Consider the following 24,475-nt stretch of genomic DNA (forward strand, 5'->3'; position numbering starts at 1 on the left):
TTAAATACATGAAATAATTCATAATAAATATAAAGTGAATTAAAAGTCCCCATGGACCGGGTGCAAATTGTATGTCGCTCTGATGAATAATTACTTATTGTAAACGTCATATAGGTTAGCATCTTGTTGGGACTGTTTGTCTTTATGATAGTTCATCTCTATCGTGACAGTCACACTCCCACTGATTACAGTCACACTCCTATTGATTACAGTCACACTCCTATTGATTACAGTCAACTTCCTATTGATTACAGTAACACTCCTATTGATTACAGTCACACTCCTATTGATTACAGTCAACTTCCTATTGATTACAGTCACACTCCTATTGATTACAGTCACACTCCTATTGATTACAGTCAACTTCCTATTGATTGCAGTCACACTCCTATTGATTACAGTAACACTCCTATTGATTACAGTAACACTCCTATTGATTACAGTCACACTCCTATTGATTACAGTAACACTCCTATTGATTACAGTCACACTCCCACTGATTACAGTCACACTCCTATTGATTACAGTCACACTCCCACTGATTACAGTCACACTCCTATTGATTACAGTCACACTCCTATTGATTACAGTCACACTCCCACTGATTACAGTCACACTCCTATTGATTACAGTCACACTCCTATTGATTACAGTAACACTCCTATTGATTACAGTCAACTTCCTATTGATTACAGTCACACTCCTATTGATTACAGTCACACTCCCACTGATTACAGTCACACTCCTATTGATTACAGTCACACTCCTATTGATTACAGTCACACTCCTATTGATTACAGTCAACTTCCTATTGATTGCAGTCACACTCCTATTGATTACAGTCACACTCCTATTGATTACAGTAACACTCCTATTGATTACAGTAACACTCCTATTGATTACAGTCACACTCCTATTGATTACAGTAACACTCCTATTGATTACAGTCACACTCCCACTGATTACAGTCACACTCCTATTGATTACAGTCACACTCCTATTGATTACAGTAACACTCCTATTGATTACAGTCACACTCCCACTGATTACAGTCACACTCCTATTGATTACAGTCACACTCCCACTGATTACATTCACACTTCAGTAAGTTACATGCACACAAATAATTTGTTACAATCACCTTTACGGGCGCGGAACCACGCCCATTTACCGTACGCACAACTAATGCAAGGGGTTAGGGGCTGCTTGGAGGGAAACCCTGACGAGGATTCTGGGAGAAAGAATCCCCTGAAGCTGGTGCATGTAACTCATGACGATTGTCGGTGTCTAAAGGCACTAATTTTAGTATTTCTTAATTGCCTCGAAATAAATAAAAACAATAAGCAGGTCACACTATGTAACGTAAATACTAGCCCTACAGACACAAGGCGTTCGGATCCACATTTCGTTTGATTTACATACCCTGTTTTAGCGCACAAAACAAAACTAGAAAGAAATATTTTCCGTAAACACTTACAATCTATATTTTCTGTGTCGTTTTTTAATTCCCAATTTCATTTTCCACATTCATTAAATTAAAGTTCTAAATCCAACCCTTTAAACCGTGTTTACTACATGAAAATATACTCAACCAGCTGTTTGCGTTACAACACAAAGGAAATATAGGTTTATGTTCACGTGTTAACGTCCACAGAGATTCAAGTCCAGATTCTGGTCAAGTGAGACGTATCTGCTTATTTTGAATATGGTAAGGAAAAGGTGTATAAACTACTCCTACAAGTAAGAGCCCCAGATAACGTCCCTACAATCCTTATATATCTCAGACTCTTACACCCAATCACCATTCTTAAAGAGCTCGTTCCGACTGAATCTTGATCAGACGCATTTCTGAGCAAACTCTACACAAATATATTAATCTGTTGGTACTTAAATCTTTCATTACCTTTGAATAACTTCAATTTAATCGACTGAATCCTAATATCCCCTGGAAATGCTAGAATCGCATGTATATATTTGTTATAAAAATAAATTTTTATTTATGAGTTGACGTAAGAAAAATATTTCAGATGGATTTACCAGAAAACGAAAATATTGCCTATAGTGTTGCAAAATATTTGTCAAGCGTCCAAGAAATTCAGTCATATCTTTATCATCGTATAGGGATGAAAATTTCCTTCCCTCTGCTGGGTTCCATTTTCGTTTTGTAACCTGTTTTGCGCTATTTTATGTGTTGTTAACTTAAGGAGGTACTCTACATCATAATGACTGACTTCCTTTTAAAACATGGATGAAAATATAGATATCAGCAATATTTGTCTATTCGTTTCAAAAATCATCGCCTAGCTGAGTAGGTTAGTGGGTTAGCACGTCAACTGCTGAACTGTAGATTGCGGGTTCGAATCCAGCAGGGGTTTTAAATTAATTTTTTCCAGATTAGTTTCTAGTAAAACTGCATTTTTTGACTAAATAAAGGAAATTTGAAAGTTTTCAGTTTCAAAATATTGTTGTACATATCCTCCACTTTTTATCCATATCAAATTTCTCTGGTGTAGCATTCCTCCTTAACCACTTCCACCTTGTATGTTGGCGTTCGGTTCATTATCGAAATATTGACGATCGAGTGCTAACAATTTATGTTACATAAGTGATTTGTGTTAAATTAAGTTGGAATAGACGAAACATGAATTAGTGAACCTCAAATGGAAGTGGAATAAGTTAGAAGTTTCATAAGCAATCTATTCGAGGGGAGTGGTTTCGGCGGCACGAATACACGTATCAACACTTCGCGAAAGTTACGCCCCTTGTCTGCCATCTCCCGGATAAAAATCGTATTTCCCTACGTTGGCCTTTGTAATTTTCCTATCTGTAGCTTTGACATCTGTTATTTTCCCATCAATTGCAGTCAACTACAATATGCCCCAGATTGGGGCAACCCATTCATTTGTATGAATATTTGGTAATTGGCTAAAATTCAAAGTAATAACATCTTACATTTGGTAAGGTAAAGAAGGAAAACTTGGTTTTTCACCGATTGACCTTTGGCTGACCCCTCAAAGGGACGTAACTCGCGGCGAAGTGTTGATAGGTGTATTGTTACCAGAAGTGATGCGGTAGTAAAACAATAGATAATTAAAATAAAATAATGTAGGATGAAAATAAAATGAAAATAAAATAGAATATATATACACATGGTGATGTAAAATAACACACGGTGATGTAAAATAAGACCGCTAGCTGACTGGAGGAGTGCGTAAACCATCCTAGAGTCGTTACCACGAGTCAAACGTCATCAAAAACGTCAAACTTCCGGTAGTGGTAGTTACGTCATACTGCTGAGGTTAGGTGGTATGAACTAAATCCCCGGACGATTAACTCGGAGACTGTAAATCCAAGATTGTATAGGGGTGTAAATGTCTAAGTGTACATGATTGGCCAAAATGATGAGCGAAATTATTTGGAATTTAACAAAATATTAAAGGAGTGTAAATATTAATTATGGGGATGAGAAGTTACCGCATAAAATCGAGAAACGACTGAGCAAATTAGCATGGTAGTATTTTATTTTAAATGAAGAGTATATTTTTAAAACTGTAATTAGTAAATTCGAGAGAGAACCAAAAGTTGGTATTGAGGTCTATATGGAAAATGAATTAGTACTCCTTTCCAAGCTGGATGTTAGAATTAGTCGAGGTGTGTCGAGTGGTGTTTATGAAGGCGGGGGCTAAAAGCTGTGATCATCGGATACGGCCGCTGTCTGTGTGTATTGATTTCTGACATGTTTACAATCCACGAGCTGCACACAGCTGGCTGTTATTTATCCGGGCCCGGGAACTGAAAGGTACGTACTATTTTGTTTTTGAAATCATGGAAAACATTAAGTAAATTCTTTTTATTTTGTATCAATTAAAATAAAACCCATAAGAGTTGTGTAGAATAAATAGAATTTTAAAAGAACCCAAATTTCATTAACTGTAAGTAAAGGCCATTTTCCTTCGTTTTAAAACAAATTTTTGACTGTTTTTGGAAATTAGTTTAACAAAAGAAGAAATTTGGTACATTGAAAATCCTTTCTCATTTTAATGTAAACAATAGGATCAGGCGAGTCTTTTAACATCTTCAATTACCGCAACTGTAACTTGTAATATTAAAAGCGATTCTTTGAAGTGTTTTATGCTCAAGACTGAAATACGACCTGTTGATTATTGCTAAGAGGCGGGGGAGTTGACTAAGAGGGATCGCAGTTATAGATGCAAACACGGAATTAATGCTGGGTGTTTGTCTGTTCTAGTAATAAACGAAACTCAACAATATCGAATTTATCGAAAACCGCCCCTGCTCTGTCATCGTGCGTGTCCCTGCCGATTTACAGACCTCTCCGCTAAGGAATATGATATCCCCGTCCAAAATTGTTTTTATAGAATTTTGTAAAATTACTTGCACAAATTGGGATAGTGTTAAAACCCATACTAACCTCAATATTTTCCTATGAAACCACATTTATTTTCGCATTATTTACAAATGTTTACTTGAGAATTCAATGGGAAAAGACTACTCAAAAACAGAAATCAATAGGAAAAGACTACTCAAAAACAGAAATCAATAGGAAAAGACTACTCAAAAACAGAAATCAATAGGAAAAGACTATTCAAAAACAGAAATCAATAGGAAAAGACTACTCAAAAACAGAAATCAATAGGAAAAGACTACTCAAAAACAGAAATCAATAGGAAAAGACTACTCAAAAACAGAAATCAATAGGAAAAGATAGGAAAAGACTACTCAAAAACAGAAATCAATAGGAAAAGACTACTCAAAAACAGAAATCAATAGGAAAAGACTATTCAAAAACAGAAATCAATAGGAAAAGACTACTCAAAAACAGAAATCAATAGGAAAAGACTACTCAAAAACAGAAATCAATAGGAAAAGACTACTCAAAAACAGAAATCAATAGGAAAATACTACTCAAAAACAGAAATCAATAGGAAAATACTACTCAAAAACAGAAATCCATCTAAAACTTCTTTTGTTGGTGCATGTCATGTATTGATGACCGTTTTACAGTGCTGTTTAAACAAATGATACATGTAGAAAATCCCACATAAACATAGCAAAGTTCTACTTCTTGTGACCCATCCAATCATCTTGCTATGGGTATCTCATGACCTTAACCTCTCCGTGACCTTTTCTTATAAAAAAAAAAATTAAAAGGACAAGTAAGTTATATATTGATATGATCACTAAACCTAGCCAAAAAAATGTTTGTTTAAGAGATCATGTGTTAATCACAACATAACGAATCAGTGAATTAATACCTCAGTCCTGTATTACGTTTACACTGTGGGATGAATGATGTTTTCCTACCTTGGATAAAAGACCATTTACCTCCGCCATATGATTAAGCTGATTTTATTTTACATTGCATGTACATGTAAGCTCGCTTATGACCACTATGCATTTCCAATGTTTTCAATTTTGATATCTTTACAAATTGTTATGATAGTCATTTTTTTTTTTCGTGAATGCGTTGCAGTTGTGAGCAATGCGCGTATGAATCTTGATACATATAGTACGTCTATTTTAATGGCTGGGAATTCCGACAGAAATGAAGGAGGAATGCAAATATGAAAAAGGAAATAAATTTCGTCTTTGAAAGTACATGATGGCATGCACTACAACGCTTCACTCCGACAACCGTTTCATGACGTATACCCGGGGGAAACGTCGCAGATCACTCCCGGAAGCTTCATGACGTATACCCGGGGGAAACGTCGCAGATCACTCCCGGAAGCTTCATGACGTATACCCGGGGGAAGCGTCGCAGATCACTCCCGGAAGCTTCATGGAGTATACCCGGGGGGAGCGTCGCAGATCACTCCCGGAAGCTTCATGAAGTATACCCGGGGGGGGATGAGGTTGTCTTCATGAAACGTCAGGCAGTCACGAATTGTAACTTCTTTCAGCCTTTCGGCAAGCTAGGTTTTTATTTATTTATTTTTTTGTTACGGAAAGATCTACGATGTTATGCTTGCTATTGACAGCCACTTTTTGCTGGCGTTTAAGGACACGATTGTGTTTACCTTGACCCTCTGCACGATTTTCTTGTCGCGTGTGTACATACTATAAATCGATTCTGAAAATCCATGGCGGGGCATTCATACACCAATCACATTTACAGCGATCTGGACATTCATACACCTATCACATTTACGGCGACCTGGACATTCATACATCTATCACATTTACGGCGACCTGAACATTCATACACCTATCACATTTACAGCGATCTGGACATTCACATACAGGTATCACATTTACGGTGTGACATTTCTAGATGCATCACACTCACGGAGGAGAATACCTACACATATTCCATCCCCTACAAGACATTAAAACACATATTTCATCCCCTACAAGACATTAAAATACATATTTCATCCCCTACAAGAGATTAAAACACATATTCCATCCCCTACAAGACATTAATACACATATTACATCCTCGACAGGACATTAAAACACATATTACATCCCCGACAGGACATTAAAACACATATCACATCCCCGACAGGACATTAAAACACATATTACATCCCCGACAGGGCATTAAAACAAATATCACATCCACGACAGGACATTAAAACACATATTACACCCCCGACAGGACATTAAAACAAATATCACATCCACGACAGGACATTAAAACACATATTACACCCCCGACAGGACATTAAAACAAATATCACATCCCCGACAGGGCATTAAAACAAATATCACATCCCCGACAGGGCATTAATACACGTATTAGATAAACAGCAGGGTATTCAATAAAGTATCCCATCCACGGCAAGACCACATTCACTATAGGGCAATCATACACATATCACATGGACGCGGGACAATATTACACGTATCGCACGAACGGCGAGGCATTCATACACATACAACAGCAAACTTCATGTAACAGGTCCACGGTGGGATTTTATTACACGTGTATAAATATCAAAATCATTAACCAAGTCTTGGTTAGAGTATATTCTGCATGACTGTGAGTTCGTGGGCTCCAACTCCGCTCGTTAGATTTTAGGCGGGTGGATGCTACTTCGCCAGACCCACCGTCAATAACGTGGTCCCTGAGAATGAGGTAGGTATTGGCACGTTAAACGACCCTTGATAGGTACTAAACGATTCTCGATACGATGCACGACAAACTAACAAAACATCTAAATGCTGACAAATCTGCTCCCCACCACCCCCATCGCCTAAATCCCCTACAGGTGTAGTATGCTGTACAGTATTAGGAGACAACATACCGGTGTATCATCATGTACCAATCCGTGCCGTAAACTATGCGTGTGCTACGTAGAGTTTATGGCGCGGATCTAAGAATTTAATTAGACTGAGCCTGTGTTGTTGTATTTGGAAGGGGGGTATTCAGAATTATTTATAAAAATAGAGCGATATTATTGAAACAAATGAGTAAGGAAGGTAAAGCTAGGAGGTTCGAAGTCAACATGACTACATAATTTGAAGTTGCAAGTAAGTAAATAATTCTTATTTAAAGTCGGGAATATTTACAGTAAACAAATAACATGAGCTAATGATCTCTTTAACGGGCTATATAAGTGAGTTAAATGTTCGCGTGATGCTGTAAACAAGACGTTTATAAATGAGTTTACTGTTCGCATGAGGCTGTAAACAAGACGTTTATATGTATAATTTCTCATGAGTGTAGTAGGAAAACATGTCAGCATTTTTTCAATATGATATACTTATTAGACGGCTGTACAGGGATACAGCTACATATGTATATGATACCCCAATAGCACGCACACAAATTGCGCTGTAAATGGAAGGTTTTTATAACGTTGGGTATGTAGCTCTCTGGTTCCCCTCTCCAGCAGCTAATACAATCGTTGGATATATTATTTAATCTCAAATGTTACATAGCGTCATTAAGTATTATTGACATTCTAAAACTAATTCACAGAGTTTAGACATATATATGTCACATCCAAGTCAGCTCTGATCGTGTCGGAAAATCACATGAACAAGAGGCCAAGGAGTAATGGTGTTAAACAGAAATACAAAATTAACACAGGGTCGGTCTCTCGTCTGACGAGAATGTGAACAGGCTGTAGACTGAGCTTTTTTTTTTTAGCTGTGCAGTCTCCATTTCAATGTCAGTATTGATCATAACTAGCCACGTGTTTCTGAAATCTCGTGCGATGTGACCTGAGTATCTGTACGGTATGTAGAAATCTACCGAGAAACTACCCCAAAAAATATTCATACATTTTTTTTTCTTCGATTTCCTTAAAATTTCTCTTAGTTATCAGTTTCCCTATTCATTTATAAAGAAAGAGTTAAACATCTGAAATGTAACTTCATGGGACAGGGTGCATACATATGAAAAGTGAATATAAGAACACCCCCCCCCCCCTCCCTCCCTTGGACACACCAATAAGTTACAATGATTGGAGTGGAGCATAAACATAATTTACAATTCGGGATTGGAAACAATTTCTAAATCTTAACCCCCTTCCCCGAATATTTATATGTAGGCCTTATAAGACCAGATTATAAAATACCTGTAGATACCGCCTGACAGTACTTGCAGTTTTCAATATATAATGTTAAATGCTAGTAGATGAATTGTATAATTGTAAAGTTATGTAATAAGTACCCGAATCTCGGCACAGGAATAACGGAGATCGACAGCATGTAAACCCTGATGACTGCCACACCCCCTCTCTGCCAGGGCCTGGGGAGGAACACCATTATGAACGTCACAATGAGTCATATTCTCTTAATGAATTGCATCATCGGAAAAGAATAGATTTCCTCATGCGGATATAAAAAAAAGAATCCGGCAATTTGAAATGAACACAAACTTTCCCTCGGGTGAAAATTAGATTATTTTAGATCTTGTTTCAAAGTTTACATCCGATAGATTGAGCAGTGCATGTTACCTGTATCTTATTATGTAGAGAGGAAATTATGTCTGACAGCTGTAGAGAGGAAATTATGTCTGACAGCTGTAGAGAGGAAATTATGTAAAGATAGTAAGTCATATGGAACAAAATAGTCTTCGAAAGCCGATGACAACTATGATTATGATCACAACGATGATTATGAATGATATTGCAGTAATCGTGGTGATGACGGTGATGATGATGATGATGATCTCTCTCTCTCTCTCTCTCTCTCTCTCTCTAAATATATATATATATATATCATATATGTGAAATGAAATACTTACATGAAATACTTAGTGTAAAATGAAATACTTACGTAATACTTAATGTAAAATGATATTAGTGTAAAATGAAATAATTACATAATACTTAGTGTAAAATGATCTCAATGTAACATGAAATACTTAATTGCAAAATCCTGAATGTAAAATGATCTCATTAAAAACTGAAATACTTACATAATCCTTGGTGTAAAATGCAATTATACCAACACAATTCTTATTGTGAAATCATATATATATATATATTGTAAAATGATGTAGATTAGATAAATCTTAGCTTAACATCATCGCTACACAAAATAATACGTTATGCCATATGATAGCTTAGCATAAAATGAATATCTTAGCATGAAGTCATATTTTAGTAGGAAATGGAGCTTCGTGCAATGTGAATCATTAACATTATACAATTGTGTTTTTATAATTCGTAAAAACGAAGAATGAAAGAAATGTATCTGGTTCTGGCATTTTGTTTTTCTCATTTCAAATGTTCTTAAAATTTCGAAACAGATTGGGTTATGCAAATCAAAAAGAGAAATTTCGTAATCATTAATACTATCAATGTTCAATTCGCCGGCGTTATTTCAAATGAGTTGATACGTTGTAGTCGGCATCGTGAAGAAGAAGAAGAAATAGTTAAAAGCAATCACAATAAAACGTTGATATTGAGAAGTCCCCATGTCTTAAAGATGAAAGACACCGCGGTGGTTACTAGTGATTTTCTTCTATCGAATGCTAATCACAGCCACAGCTTTCCGACCATCAAGCTCTTTTTTATCCTCTCAGCTTATGGCATTTCCAGATTCAGTAACAGGTCAAGCATAAGAATAGGACAAAATGCTGTTATCTTCGCTGAGATCAGTTCTGCGTTGTTCTAAGGCGGGTCATTTGCAATGCTAAGATGTCTTTGATATCCCAGAGAGACATGCTTTAATCTAACAGGTTAATGAGTCGTCGTCTAGACTGCATCACGATCTGACTTAATTGGACTAAAGTGGACACGGTGGTATATTTACTATACAGCTAGGTTCCCATCTGTACAACCGTGGTCATGATCGGGTCCGTGCTGATCAGACTAGGTCCTAGGATGGAACTGAATTTCATGTGAATTGCATTTCACGTGAAATTCGTGTGAACATTTTAACATGAATTTCACGTGAGTTTGCTGTTCACGTGAAATAGATGTGAATTTTACTTAAAAAGCTATTCACGTGAAATTTACGTGAAATGTTCACGTGGATTTCACGTAACAACTAGTCTAACTGTTTTTACTTTTTCTTGATATTGAGTCTAAACTGATTGGCATTGTAAAAACTACCAATCTCACGTGCATGCAGGTGTGCTTCGTTTTGCTTGGATAATATTAAAACATCTGTAGCTCTCTTATGAATATAGGAAATCAGAAGATAGTCACTGCATGCATAGCTAATATACATATTTATAAATTAGCAAAATAAAAAAATGCCAACACACTCGCGCGTGCAAGGACATCGTCTTTTGAAGATTCGATTCTTTGAATGTTTTCCATCAAAAAGTTTTGAAATTTATTATGATACTGTATATGTATCTTGATACGCATTGCAATTTACTGTACTCAAAATTATCGGCCAGCACGTGCATTCAAGTGTTTTAAATTTTGATTGGACGTTTTCAAATCACCATGATTGTCTTATATATTTGATGTGAACTTATCGAATCCGTATTATTTATAGATGATTGGAGTGTCTGTTGAATGACATCAATACAAGAGCAGTCATACTGGCTTACCCATGATTGCAAGGACATTAATTTTCTCTCGAGTCCATGGTAATAAAATACCCATAACTTTCATATAAAAGAATGCAATTAAACGAATCTTACACTGTAAGCTTATGATAGAAATGCCTAATGAATGATAGAGACCAAATCCGACTCAAATTCACGCTCGGAAGATTATTCGTATGTAATGTGACCTTTTTTTCTCTACCGATTGTGGTCAAAATCACTTACCAGCATGCGCAACCACGTGTGATTCATTTTCATTGGGTGCCGGTGTTAGTTAAATGTCAATAATTGAACATTATGAAATGGACTGAAAGCCATGCCATACATATTGAGATGCTTAATTGATTGGAATTATCAAAATCACATATGCCAACGCTCATGTACGTCCTCTTGTGTTTGATTGGGTAATTCTTAAACGTCTAAATCTTTCTTGCTTTTCAATGAATTAAATTAAGAATCATACTGCAGATGAAAGGTGAAGATAACGAACAATGATCAATGGCATAACTCCTATAAGTAATACAGAATAGGGAGTTGGGCAAACACGGACCCCTGGAGCAGGTGCCTAGGAATAGTCAGCTTTCCCTGTCGACCGGTCACACCCGCACACCCTCCACATTTTATTGAACACTAAAAGGGTTACACTAAATATATATCTATAAATGAGACGCTGAACGGATTGATGTAGTCAAAATCACAGACTAGCAAGTGCATAAGCATTCAGTTGATTTTGTTGGATAACGCTTTGACATACACATCTATAGCTCTCTGATAACTCAAGGATATACTGTTCAGAGCTAAAGTGTAGATTAAACGATTCAATAGAACTTAAACAAATGTCACCAATTTTTTCTTGGGTTTGTAACAGTCGCCGTTACAGTTAGAAGTAGTTTCTATTGTTAATTAAACCGGGCTTAATTAAAAATATGTCTTTTGTGATACTATAGAAGTTCTCGTGCCGCAGTTACCGCTGGACTATCTAATGAGAGAAACATTGGTCGTTAATTGTTACAGGGATATCTAGAGAAAGAAATATGGATCGTAATATTGATTAGAGTGATATTTTATTAGAGAAATATTTAAGAAATAAAGATACTTTTGTCGTGTATGTTACAGAATGACCCCCGAGGCCCAGAAATGTTGTTTTGAAATATAAAAGCCGAGGCGTTAATCGAGGATTTCGTTGATATTTCAAATAAATCTCTCTAAATCTCTCTCTCTCTCTCTCTCTCTCTCTCTCTCTCTCTCTCTCTCTCTCTCTCTCTCAAGATTTCTATCTAGGTTAATAGAAAGATAGAAATGACAAGAAGCGTCCCGTGACAGTAAGGTTCTGGTTATCAGAATATGTCTCCTTTTCTGAGACCTATTATCAGAGCTTAGAACCAGATTGACCTACATTTCTGAGACCTATTATCACAGCTTAGAACCAGATTGACCTACATTTCTGAGACCTATTATCAGAGCTTAGAACCAGATTGACCTACATTTCTGAGACCTATTATCACAGCTTAGAACCAGATTGACCTACATTTCTGAGACCTATTATCACAGCTTAGAACCAGATTGACCTACATTTCTGAGACCTATTATCACAGCTTAGAACCAGATTGACCTACATTTCTGAGACCTATTATCAGAACTTAGAACCAGATTGACCTACATTTCTGAGACCTATTATCACAGCTTAGAACCAGATTGACCTACATTTCTGAGACCTATTATCACAGCTTAGAACCAGATTGACCTACAATGTACATTTCTGAGACCTATTATCAGAGCTTAGAACCAGATTGACCTACATTTCTGAGACCTATTATCACAGCTTAGAACCAGATTGACCTACATTTCTGAGACCTATTATCAGAGCTTAGAACCAGATTGACCTACATTTCTGAGACCTATTATCACAGCTTAGAACCAGATTGACCTACATTTCTGAGACCTATTATCAGAGCTTAGAACCAGATTGACCTACATTTCTGAAACCTATTATCAGAGCTTAGAACCAGATTGACCTACATTTCTGAGACCTATTATCACAGCTTAGAACCAGATTGACCTACATTTCTGAGACCTATTATCAGAACTTAGAACCAGATTGACCTACATTTCTGAGACCTATTATCACAGCTTAGAACCAGATTGACCTACATTTCTGAGACCAGTCTCAATTTGGCGTACCTGTTGACCGTATCTATATCTTTTTTTAAAAAAAACCTCTTACAAGAACTTTTAGTTTTATACATCTTCTAATCAGCGTGACACTGCTTCATATATATGAGACAATTCAACCCTTTTAATACCTAGACATTTTAATTAGGACCCGGTCGTATTCAGTCTCTAACATGTTATCACCACGTTCAAGAAAGAGGAAAAAAAGGAAACCATACCGGCTGCACAGAAAACATTAGTGGCTCTTAGTCGTTTGTTCTTGAAAGCATCAAGATATCAAAGTTTTGTTATCCTTGAAAGGCGAATTCCATAGCTGTAATTTTAGCTTGTTTTCCGTCTGCGTTTGATAATGAAGCTTCTTTGATCAGGTTGTTAATATGGAGACAATACCAGAGCGCTACATTATCACATTCACGTACATGTAGTACAGATGGGGTAGTCTGAAAGCTTGTTTTCAGTATCTAATATAGACAGGGTCGTCTGAAAGCTTGTTCTCAGTATCTAATATAGACAAGGTCGTCTGAAAGCTTGGTAGACGCTCTCAAACAGAGGCTCGTCTTTAAACTTGTTAAACGCTCTCAGTATCTAATATAGACGGGTCGTATGAAAGCTTGTTAAACGCTTTCAGAATCTGAAACAGACGGGGTCATTTGAAAGCTTGTAAACGCTCACAGTATCTAATATAGATGAGGTCGTCCTAAAGCTTGTTAAACGCTTTCAGAATCTGAAACAGACGGGGTCATTTGAAAGCTTGTAAACGTTCTCAGAATCTAATATAGATAAAGGCGTCTGAAAGCTTGTTTAACGTTCTCAGTATATAATACAGACGGGATTGTCTGAAAGCTTGTTAAACGCTCTCAATATCTAATATAGACGGGGTTGTATGAAAACTTGTTTAACGCTCTTGGTATTTGATACAGACAAGGTCGTCTGAAAACTTCTTAAACGCTCTCAGAATCTAATATAGACGAGGTCGGCTTAAAACTTGTTAAACGTTTTCAGAACTGAAACAGACGGGGTCGTTTGAAAGCTTGTAAACGCTCTCAGAATCTAATATAAACGGAATCGTCCTAAGCTTGTTAAACGCTCTCGGCACACAGATGTGGTCGTTTGAAAGCTTGTTTAACGCTCTGAGTATCTAATACAGACGGGGTCATCTGAAAGTATGCTAAACGCTCCGAGTATCTAATACAGACGGGGTCGTCTGAAAGTTTGTTAAACGCTCTGAGTATCTAATACAAACTGGGTCACCTGAAAGCTTGTAAACGCTTTCAGAATCTAATATAGACGGAATCGCCCTAAGCTTGTTAAACGCTCGCGGCACCTAACACAGACGTGGTCGTTTGAAAGCTTGTTTAACGCTCTGAGTATCTAATACAGACGGGGTCATCTGAAAACTGGTTAAACGCTCTCAGTATCTACAAGTGAATTTTATATAGACTGATGGATTTGATTGCCATCATACTATGCTTGTCTTTTTCCATGTACAAATGGTAGAGCCAGGAGCCGAAATAGAATAAACGGATTAATGATACAATTACTTTCAGACGTTTGATACAATTAAGAGTGCTATGTGCCACACATGCTTAACTTCAATGGTAGGGGAACATCAATTAACTCAGAAAATAATTCTATTTTGCAATTCAAAAGTACTTAAAAAGCATTCTGACGTCTTTTATTTCTGCATTAAAATTGATTTATCGTGATATTTTAAGGGAAAGGGTTATCGCAAGCGATTTTATTGGGTCTGTGAAATTGTTTGGTGCAGTTTATATCTAGCGGGGCTGCCCAGTCCTACTCCTCATAACATTCTGCAAGACTTCTATTACCTTTATTTATCTCCAATTTACATTACATACTAAATACGCTTGGACGGTTAATTGAAGAGACTTAAATAAAATACCCACAGCGCCATGAATACGACCACCCAGGGCTATGTGTGAATATCTACCCAAGAAGTATCATCTGAGGAAAGATACGAATGTGTTCACTTTGTCTACCTAGGTTTGATTAAGATATACGCTCACGGCGGATGTGACCTGTCGAAAGAGAATGCTTACTCCTCCTAGGCAACTGATCCTACATCTGGTATATCCATTGGTCCGTGTTTGCCTAATTCTTTATCCTGTGTTCCTTATAGGAGTTATGAGATTGATCACTATTGGTTATCTTCACCTTTGCATTGATCACTATTCGTTATCTTCACCTTTTGATTTGACAAATTCAATAGTAGTGGTAATAGTTTGTGTTTGTAAAATTTCAAAATCTAAATGCAAGCAGAGGCGGCTTGAGTGATGGAGAAGTAAATTCAAGTTATCCTTAAGTTATGCATTAGTTATCCATTAGTTATCTATAAGTTATTCATTAGTTATCTATAAGTTATTCACAAGTTATACTGAAGTTATTCATTAGTTATCTATAAGTTATTCATTAGTTATATATAAGTTATTCACAAGTTATACTGAAGTTATTCATTAGTTATCTATAAGTTATTCATTAGTTATATATAAGTCATTCACAAGTTATACTGAAGTTATTCATTAGTTATACTGAAGTTATTCATTAGTTATCTATAAGTTATTCATTAGTTATATATAAGTTATTCATTAGTTATCTATAAGTTATTCATTAGTTATATATAAGTCATTCACAAGTTATACTGAAGTTATTCATTAGTTATCTATAAGTTATTCATTAGTTATATATAAGTCATTCACAAGTTATACTGAAGTTATTCATTAGTTATACTGAAGTTATTCATTAGTTATCTATAAGTTATTCATTAGTTATATATAAGTTATTCATTAGTTATCTATAAGTTATTCATTAGTTATATATAAGTCATTCACAAGTTATACTGAAGTTATTCATTAGTTATCTATAAGTTATTCATTAGTTATCTATAAGTTATTCATTAGTTATCTATAAGTTATTCATTAGTTAGTTTTGACACACTATTTCTTGTTGCACCTCAGGCTCGTGTGTATATGCGCGCTGTGTTACAGGGATTATGTTAAGAATGCATTCTAAATAATTGGATTATTTCATTGTTTTAAGAAAAGTAATTGAAGAATGCAATGACATTTGAGTGAAACTGTAATACATGTAGTAATTAAATTCAACTGAAGTAATTAGCATTGTTAGTGAAGGTATTGAATTAACTTCTAATATAATTACAGCCATTGATTACATTCTAAAGTAATTACAGGCATTCTTTACACCATTCATAAAATTGTATCTTTGTAAATTCCTGGTTATTGTGACAAACTGATGGTTTGATATAACAGTTTTTCTGTAGCTACATTACTGTGTTTGTCAGTAAAGCTACACATTAATCGTTTTATTTGTGTTAAGAGTTACATACAAATCGCTACTTACGTTATTTGTTTAAAAAATAATTAGAAATCGCTACTTATGCGTTATTTGTTTAATAAAACTTCACTACTGACAACACATTTACTAAAATGTCAATGCATAAAACCAAAGTATTGATCCCAAGTTATCTTCTAGAGCGAGGACGAATAAGTTTTATATTCGCAATCTTACTTGGAACAATGTGGATTTTTTTCATGCCTTTAAGATTTAATTCCTTTATTATCATTTCTTTCCTACAGGCGGCTAGCAAATCGGTTCTTACAGACATTGGATTTATATAGACTACTGAGAAAGTGTTGAGGAAATGCTGATCGATGTGTCGGCACTGAACCAGACTCCACCCCAGTCTGAGGGAGTCCAGGGTACCTGTGGGGACTGGAAAGAAGCTCAACATTCTCTGTTTCAGCTAGCCAATATGTGCCTCATTCTCTCATTTCTGATTCCAAACAGTTTCCGGCATTATCCGTTCTGTCTACGAATATTTCTTGGTACGGGCTACCTTTTCTTTTCCTTGTGGTCGGGGCTGATTGTGTGTATGCCGGATGTCCTCGGATGGTCTGCCGGGTTTTTCCTTGTGAATCTTTTTCACCTGTCGTATATTGGATACAAGATGTTTCCCAACAAAGCAAATAAAGATTTAGATGAATTGTACAAGAAATTATTCGAGCCACTGAAAGTGAGCAAGGTAGAGTATGATTGCCTTGTCAAACAAGGCTACGTCCATGAAATGGAAAGATTCTGTGAATATGCTAAAGAGGGGATAACTCCATGTGGACAAAGAACATCCATTTTGATAAAAGGCAGGTATGCTATAAAACTAACACATACAGATACTTTATTTATAGACACCTTTCTTAAGCATTTGTAGAGAAATAATTAGGCATGAACTAAGAATGTTCATTTGGAAACGTCGAGTTTCTAAGATTCTTCACATGTTAAAATAATCATTGAAGGTATTTGAAAAGAATATTTTCCCGTCAATTTGCTGAACATAATATGAGAATAGATATGCATATTTTTATTGAGAAGAACACGAATCGTTCATCGTCGTAGCAAATATTTACAAAGCCTGCTTTGTTAGCTCAATTGTTGAAAATATCATGCAGAGTTACCCACCTTTATACTGATATCACAAAACACAAAATTCGATGAAAGATTTTCAAAAATACAAAGACAAAATATTTGGTTAGTTACAGCTGAAAACCGCAATATTTCTCTTAAAGATTTGAAAGCTACGACGATTTTGCGATGAGCATCAAAATAACTGAATTGATAAAAATGCTAATTATTCACTAGCCATGCGTATTGCAGCAGACTATGATTAAAGCGAGAATCAGTGGGGAGAAGTTGTCATTTATCAATGCTTTTTGATATATGTTTTTGTTAATGCATCTGTAATCTTTCAGTTACTTATTTCTACAATAAATTTTATTTATAGAAATATCGACAATTGACACTTTTCATGATATAACTCGAAGAGGGTAAGGTTGAAGGTTGACAGGTCGACAGCGGACCCTTTTTATGGTATCACTCAAGGAGGGCAAGGTTGACAGGTCGACACTTTTTATGGTATCACTAAAGAAGGGTAAGGTTGACGGTTGACAGTTGACACTTTCTATGGTATCACTAGAGAAGGGTAAGGTTGACAGTTGACAGTTGACACTTTCTATGGTATCACTAGAGAAGGGTAAGGTTGACGGTTGACAGTTGACGCTTTTTATGGTATCACTAGAGAAGGGTAAGGTTGATGGTTGACAGTTGACATTTTCTATGGTATCACTAGAGAAGGGTAAGGTTGATGGTTGACAGTTGACACTGTCTATGGTATCACTAGAGAAGGGTAAGGTTGACGGTTGACAGTTGACGCTTTTTATGGTATCACTAGAGAAGGGTAAGGTTGATGGTTGACAGTTGACATTTTCTATGGTATCACTAGAGAAGGGTAAGGTTGATGGTTGACAGTTGACACTGTCTATGGTATCACTAGAGAAGGGTAAGGTTGACGGTTGAGAGTTGACACTTTCTATGGTATCACTAGAGAAGGGTAAGGTTGACGGTTGACAGTTGACACTGTCTATGGTATCACTAGAGAAGGGTAAGGTTGACGGTTGACAGTTGACGCTTTTTATGATATCACTAGAGAAGGTTGACGGTTGACAGTTGACGCTTTTTATGGTATCACTATAAAAGGGTAAGGTTGACAGTTGACACTTTCTATGGCATCACTAGAGAAGGGTAAGGTTGACGGTTGACAGTTGACACGTTCTATGGTATCACTAGAGAAGGGTAAGGTTGACGGTTGACAGTTAACGCTTTTTATGATATCACTAGAGAAGGGTAAGGTTGACAGGTCGATACTTTTCATATGTCTCGAGGAGGAAAAGGTTGAACTGTCAACCGTCGATTAATGTTTGAAGTGTCAACTGTCGACCTGTCAACCATCAATAAAATGTTTGAACTGTCAACTATCGACCTGTCAACCGTTGACAAATGCTTCAATTGTCAAATGTCGACCTGTCAACCATAATAACGTGGGACGAATTACTGCTTAATACTACGCTAAAATGAACTATTTGTCCGTATACTGGAGTTGATCCGAAATATCAGCGCAAAGTAGTACGATGTAAAGTGCGTTAAATCAGGAAGAGTTAGCGAGCCTTAGATAGCAAAATAACATTAACGTAATTTTCTCTATCCATAGATTGAAGGTGCAATACGAAAACATGTTTGTCCACTGCATTGAGAGAAATCAATTTGTCGACTCACCAGAGTACGATTTGATCAACCGATCCCTGTCATCTTCACATACACACGAGAGATACCAGGTGGGTGTTGTCCGCTGTACATTGACTCTCAGGCACGTTACTAGTGCTCCTACCGAAATGTATGTATATATATATATATTGTGATTGTGATATTGTGATTATTGTGATTATTTAGTGCTTTATATATTAATTAATTGATTATCACATGTATCGTTTAGATCCTAGGGGTAAACGTAAGGTTGGGTGTTATAATTGTTTGTGCTTTATATCAAATATTCTATACAATTGCATCGAGAGATCTACTCTCCTTATGAAATATCTTAAACACTGAATGACACAGCGACTGTGTGAGATTGCATCAGTGTTTATAAGTAGCGCTTTAGGAGCATAACAAAACTTCCTTACCAGGAAAGTCGTTGTGGCTGAGTGGACTTACGCACTGGTTTGACAATCTTGCTAGGCGGTGGGTGCCGTACGTCGCTGGTTCGCCCCGGGCTGGGGCGAACATTTTCAGTACCTAGGTGTGATTATTTAGTGCTTTATATATATATATATATATATATATATATATATATAAACAAGGTCATGAACTCTACATTTTGGGCATCGGCTCTTTGAGTGTCATAATAAAAATATAATAAAACAATAAAAATGAGGGGAAAATGGAGTTAAGTGTATTGGTTAGAAGAGGTAGATCAATCTCTATTCTACCTTTACAATTGAAATGCATCCGTTCGATTTTGTTTGGAGATATTCCCTGCTGAACACAAGGCTGTGACCGGTCGACAGGGGACGCTTACTCCTCTTGAGCACCTGATCCCACCTCTGGTGTGTCCAGGAGTCCGTGTTTGCCCAACTCTATATCTTGTATTGCTTATAGGAGTTATGAGATTAATCACTGTTCGTTATCTTCACCCTTCATTGATTAATCAAATTCAGATGGTGATCTGTTATTCGTTTTCTTTCATAATTATATGTGTATACTACACGTAAGACGCCACCGATATCAGTCTATAGTTAGTTGACGAATCGATATTAGTCTATAGCTAGTCGATATAGACCTAATGTTAGTGGATGCCAATCTATATTTAGTCAATACCAATAGTTGTAATTAATCAATATCAGCCTATATTGAGTCAATATGAGTGGATTAAAATAGATTATAGTGAAAGGTTATGGTTATGGTTAGTTGATTACTAGGCTATAAGTAGTTAATACCAACATTTTTATCTTGATGTATCAGCGTACAGTTATTATCCAATCTATAGGTATAGTTGAAAACAAATCTGTATTTGACATACCAATAGTTATTTACTTTGATTGGTCGGTTAATATCAATGGCTGTAAACATGGCAGATGACATACCAGTGGATTGTTTGAACTTACCATTAAGTACCCAATCAATTCATCACCCCATACATTCTAAGCTTGTGATCAGTGACCGTTCTGTTGGTAGCACTACCTAAATAGAGATCGAGATATACAGACTCTCGTTCTCAGTTTTCATTTGACAAAATTCTGAACCGGTCAGAATTCAAACTCTCTTCTGAATTATTCAATGAGTAAATAACCCTAGAAAGTCAACCAACTCTAAATCACAATATACAACTACCGGAATGGACTGTCTCTGGTCGTCTTTGTTTTTGCCAATTTCCGCATGAAGAAGATATGTCACAAAAATTGTAACTGGAAGCTGGTACAATTTTCATTTGATTTCATTTACTCCGACTAAACGCTGTATTTCTTTGTAGGTCACCATTGTTGCAGTAGAGCAGAGCCTCTTGTTGACCTGGCCATTCGATAAACTCTGTCAGTTTCTTGAATCAAATCCAAGCGTGTCTGCCATATTTGATTTGTTGATTGGCAAGGATATAAGCGACAAGCTTTATCAGATACAGGAAATGCTTCTCTCCAACCCCGAATCACCACTGAGACAGAAGTTAGACTCCAGTCCGGTGAGGTTACAGCGTTTTACCCCGAGCCCACACTCCTCCCTAATGAATCTTCGCGGTGTCGTCGTCTCTGAGAGCTCAACATCAAGTCTGGATCATGTACACTGTTTTGGAATTGATATCAAAGGTAACCAATCATGGTTTTACTTTGCTTCCCATAGCAAAAAAGAATATTTAAGAAAAATTAAGTTAAGCTTTGACTTTCAACAAAATGTACATGATTTTAGCGGGGAAAAAAATGTACATATCTTATTCCTATTACTACCCCCATACACAGTTGTCGGGGAAATACTTTATACCAAGTTTTATTCGCGACTATTTTGTTTCGCGATTCACATGTGGTGAAGAGATTCACAGCGAGTAATTTTCGCGATCGATTTTTTTTAAGCCTATGACAGACATTCATGGACTGTTTTGCGAAGAAGAGATTCTCGCCAAATTTTCTCGCAGGCGAATAAGAATTGATCAACAGTACATGCAATAAGGTGTTATATTCCATTTTCATTTGGTTATGGTGTTTATGTATTTCAACTAATTCAATCCATAGGAGCATGTTCTACATATGAACAATTTCTAAATCGAGGGAAACTATACTGACAAATAAATTTATGTTGAAGGGACTTCATCAGTCTCGTTTAAAGTCAGTATTTCACAAATTCTATAGTCGTTATAATGATCGTTGACGTGTTTATACCGATTATTATGCCAGTCTTTAAACATTGAATTTGACTACTGATTACTCCGTTTATCTGATCAAGATCGAGGGCTCACTGTGGATGTGACCGGTCAATAGGGGCTACCTACTCCTCTTAGAAACCTTATTCCACCTCTGTTGTGTCCAGGGGTTCGTGTTTACTCTTCTCCTCATTTTGTAATCTTTATAAAATTTATGACATTTTATGATAAGCAGGCTACTGACAAAGGAGTTGATGGTACATGGGTTTCAACAGTCACGCTTAAAGTCAGAATTTCGCAAATTCTATGGTCGTCATAACGATCTAATTTGTCAATACCACCTATCATTGGGTCAAATGCTGTCTGAAATGTTTCATGTCGATTGTTAGGACGTTCTTGGCACACTGATTTTGACTACGGATAACTCCATTTACCTGATGAAGATCTAGGCACCTAATCCCAACCCTGGTATATCCAGGGGTCTGTGTTTTCACATCTCTCTATTTTGTATTGCATATAGGAGTTGTGAGATTGATCACTGTTCGTTATCTTCACCTTTCATTGATCACTGTTTGTTAACTTCACCTTTCAGGCAATGATTTCCACTAGCTATATTAAGATAGATAAAGATCGGTACGATATGCTTTAAGATGGTGACAAGACAGCAATAATAATATGAAGAAAACGATTTCATCTCTTAGACTCGTGCTCGTAACATATGCTGTAGGTTGGAGGGAGAGGCTAGTTGTTGAATTGTAGATCAAAGGTCAATGTTAAATAACCTGATGTCATAAGATACCCGGAAATCAACTGAGATCAATGATATCATTTTGGAAGAGGGTATCACTTTATTCATTGTCCTAATATTACATTTTATCCTGTGTTTGTGCCTGTCTTCATATTATAATATTGTATACTTTCAAATCTCTCAACAACCTATCTCCAGTTTACATAAAAGATATCCTTAGAGTTTACAATCCCACACGATCACTAAGATCCGAATCTCTGCATCTTCTCCAAGTACCTCGAATACGTACGGAAACATATGGGAATCGACGTTTGGATAAGGCCGCATCGAGTCTCTGGAACTCTCTGCCTTTTAAACTCAGACAATGTACTTCACTCTCTAGTCTTAAAGCCGACCTCAAAACGCATCTTTTAAGATTAGCTTTTAAATTGTGATTTCTTTTTTTACATACTTAGTGCTTTTATATTACAGCTCTTACAGTGCTGTTACATTAAAAAAAACAAAAAGAAAAAACCTTGAGTTGCATTTTAAACTGTAGTTTGTTATTATACTGATGTCCTTTCTATGTATTTAATTATTCCTACGTTTTTAAAAAAAAATGTTTTATATGTTATTAGGGTAATTATATCATTACATTAGGACCTATATATTGATAATAATGATTAAGCATTTCAATTCTGACACTATCAATATTTTATTCACATGTATGTGCACGTCGATTTTATATTATCTTTTATCTCAAATTTGTAAAGCGCTTTAGAGAACTAATGTTGATAGGGCGCTATATAAATCCTTTAATGACAATTACAATTTATGCACTGCACACTTTAAGTACTGTATATATTCGGATAAGTTTATCTTTTACCATTTCACTTTTAACAAAGGAACATTACACAAATATATTTTTTTCAGGTTGGTCCTCCCCATCCCGCAAAGCGCCCTCCATCAAGACGAATACATTTGAGAGTCAAGTGTGAGGGAGTTTCAAAATATGAAGTGTTATATTAATAAAAAATGCTCAGCACAAAGATTTACATTGTTTTATATTCCATTGGAGAATTGTTCATTCATAATGAGAAGTCACCGGCTGTGAGTGACGTGCCACGAATCTAGGTCTCAATAGGTGCTCGGAGTCATAACGGTGAAGGTGGTTAATCGTGCTAACGCCTGCCATACGAAACATTGGTAAATTGACTCACAGTCTGTTAAATGCCGAGGGGTCAGTACGTATAACAGTATTTCACGTCTTAGGTTTCTCGAACCCACGACCTCCTGGTCTCAAAGCTTTAACCACTGGGCCGCAGAGACCGATACGCAGCCAATAGAAATCCTGTGTATTCCCGTCTATAAATAGACTAACGGGTTCACTGAATGTGCGGAAAACGATTCAAAAGTTATGCCGAAAATGTTCCCAGACCCTTACATGAGTTGGTTTCCATGAAGTAGCGAAGAAAGCATCATTCAATTTATTCTTATAAAATGAACATGTGCTGCGTGTGTAGTTATTTAGCGTAATCAAGATTTGGCTCAATCGTAGCTGGTGCACTATTTAGCGTAGTTATGGTTTTGCGATGTTTTATGCATGATAAGGAATAAATAGAGAATTTCATATCTTAACACAACTGTTTATAAACCCTCTTGCTTCATCGCCAAAGCCGCTAAAATTTGTATTCTTATAGTACACTTACAGTCAGTTTATTCATAGAGTTTCGGATAGCATGAGACTATTTATTTTCTCCGTATTTGACGACTGGTTTACAGAATGTGTTTAATATCACGTCACAAGATATACCTCCGAGAAAAA

At 36.3% G+C, this 24,475-nt stretch overlaps 1 protein-coding gene across 1 annotated transcript; it reads left to right on the forward strand.

Annotated features, from left to right (window-relative positions):
* Positions 1 to 3,708: 3,708 nt before the first annotated feature.
* On the forward strand, positions 3,709 to 23,699 carry LOC125677356 (blood vessel epicardial substance-like). The gene is made up of 5 exons (XM_048915368.2): positions 3,709 to 3,799; positions 16,771 to 17,335; positions 19,233 to 19,356; positions 21,048 to 21,375; positions 23,584 to 23,699. Exons 2-5 carry the CDS (start codon positions 16,836 to 16,838, stop codon positions 23,646 to 23,648), a joined length of 1,017 nt encoding a protein of 338 aa, XP_048771325.1. The 5' UTR covers positions 3,709 to 3,799; positions 16,771 to 16,835; the 3' UTR covers positions 23,649 to 23,699.
* Positions 23,700 to 24,475: the final 776 nt, after the last annotated feature.

This window comes from Ostrea edulis, chromosome 3 (assembly GCF_947568905.1).
Source record: "Ostrea edulis chromosome 3, xbOstEdul1.1, whole genome shotgun sequence".
Classification (NCBI taxonomy): Eukaryota; Metazoa; Mollusca; class Bivalvia; order Ostreida; family Ostreidae; genus Ostrea; species Ostrea edulis.

Excerpts from the sequence above, each read along its gene's own strand:
- LOC125677356 (XM_048915368.2), top strand. The coding sequence starts at position 16,836 with ATGCTGATCGATGTGTCGGCACTGAACCAGACTCCACCCCAGTCTGAG. Across the intron at positions 19,357-21,047 it reads ATACACACGAGAGATACCAG|GTCACCATTGTTGCAGTAGA; the intron begins GTGGGTGTTGTC and ends ATTTCTTTGTAG. Across the intron at positions 21,376-23,583 it reads TTTTGGAATTGATATCAAAG|GTTGGTCCTCCCCATCCCGC; the intron begins GTAACCAATCAT and ends TATTTTTTTCAG.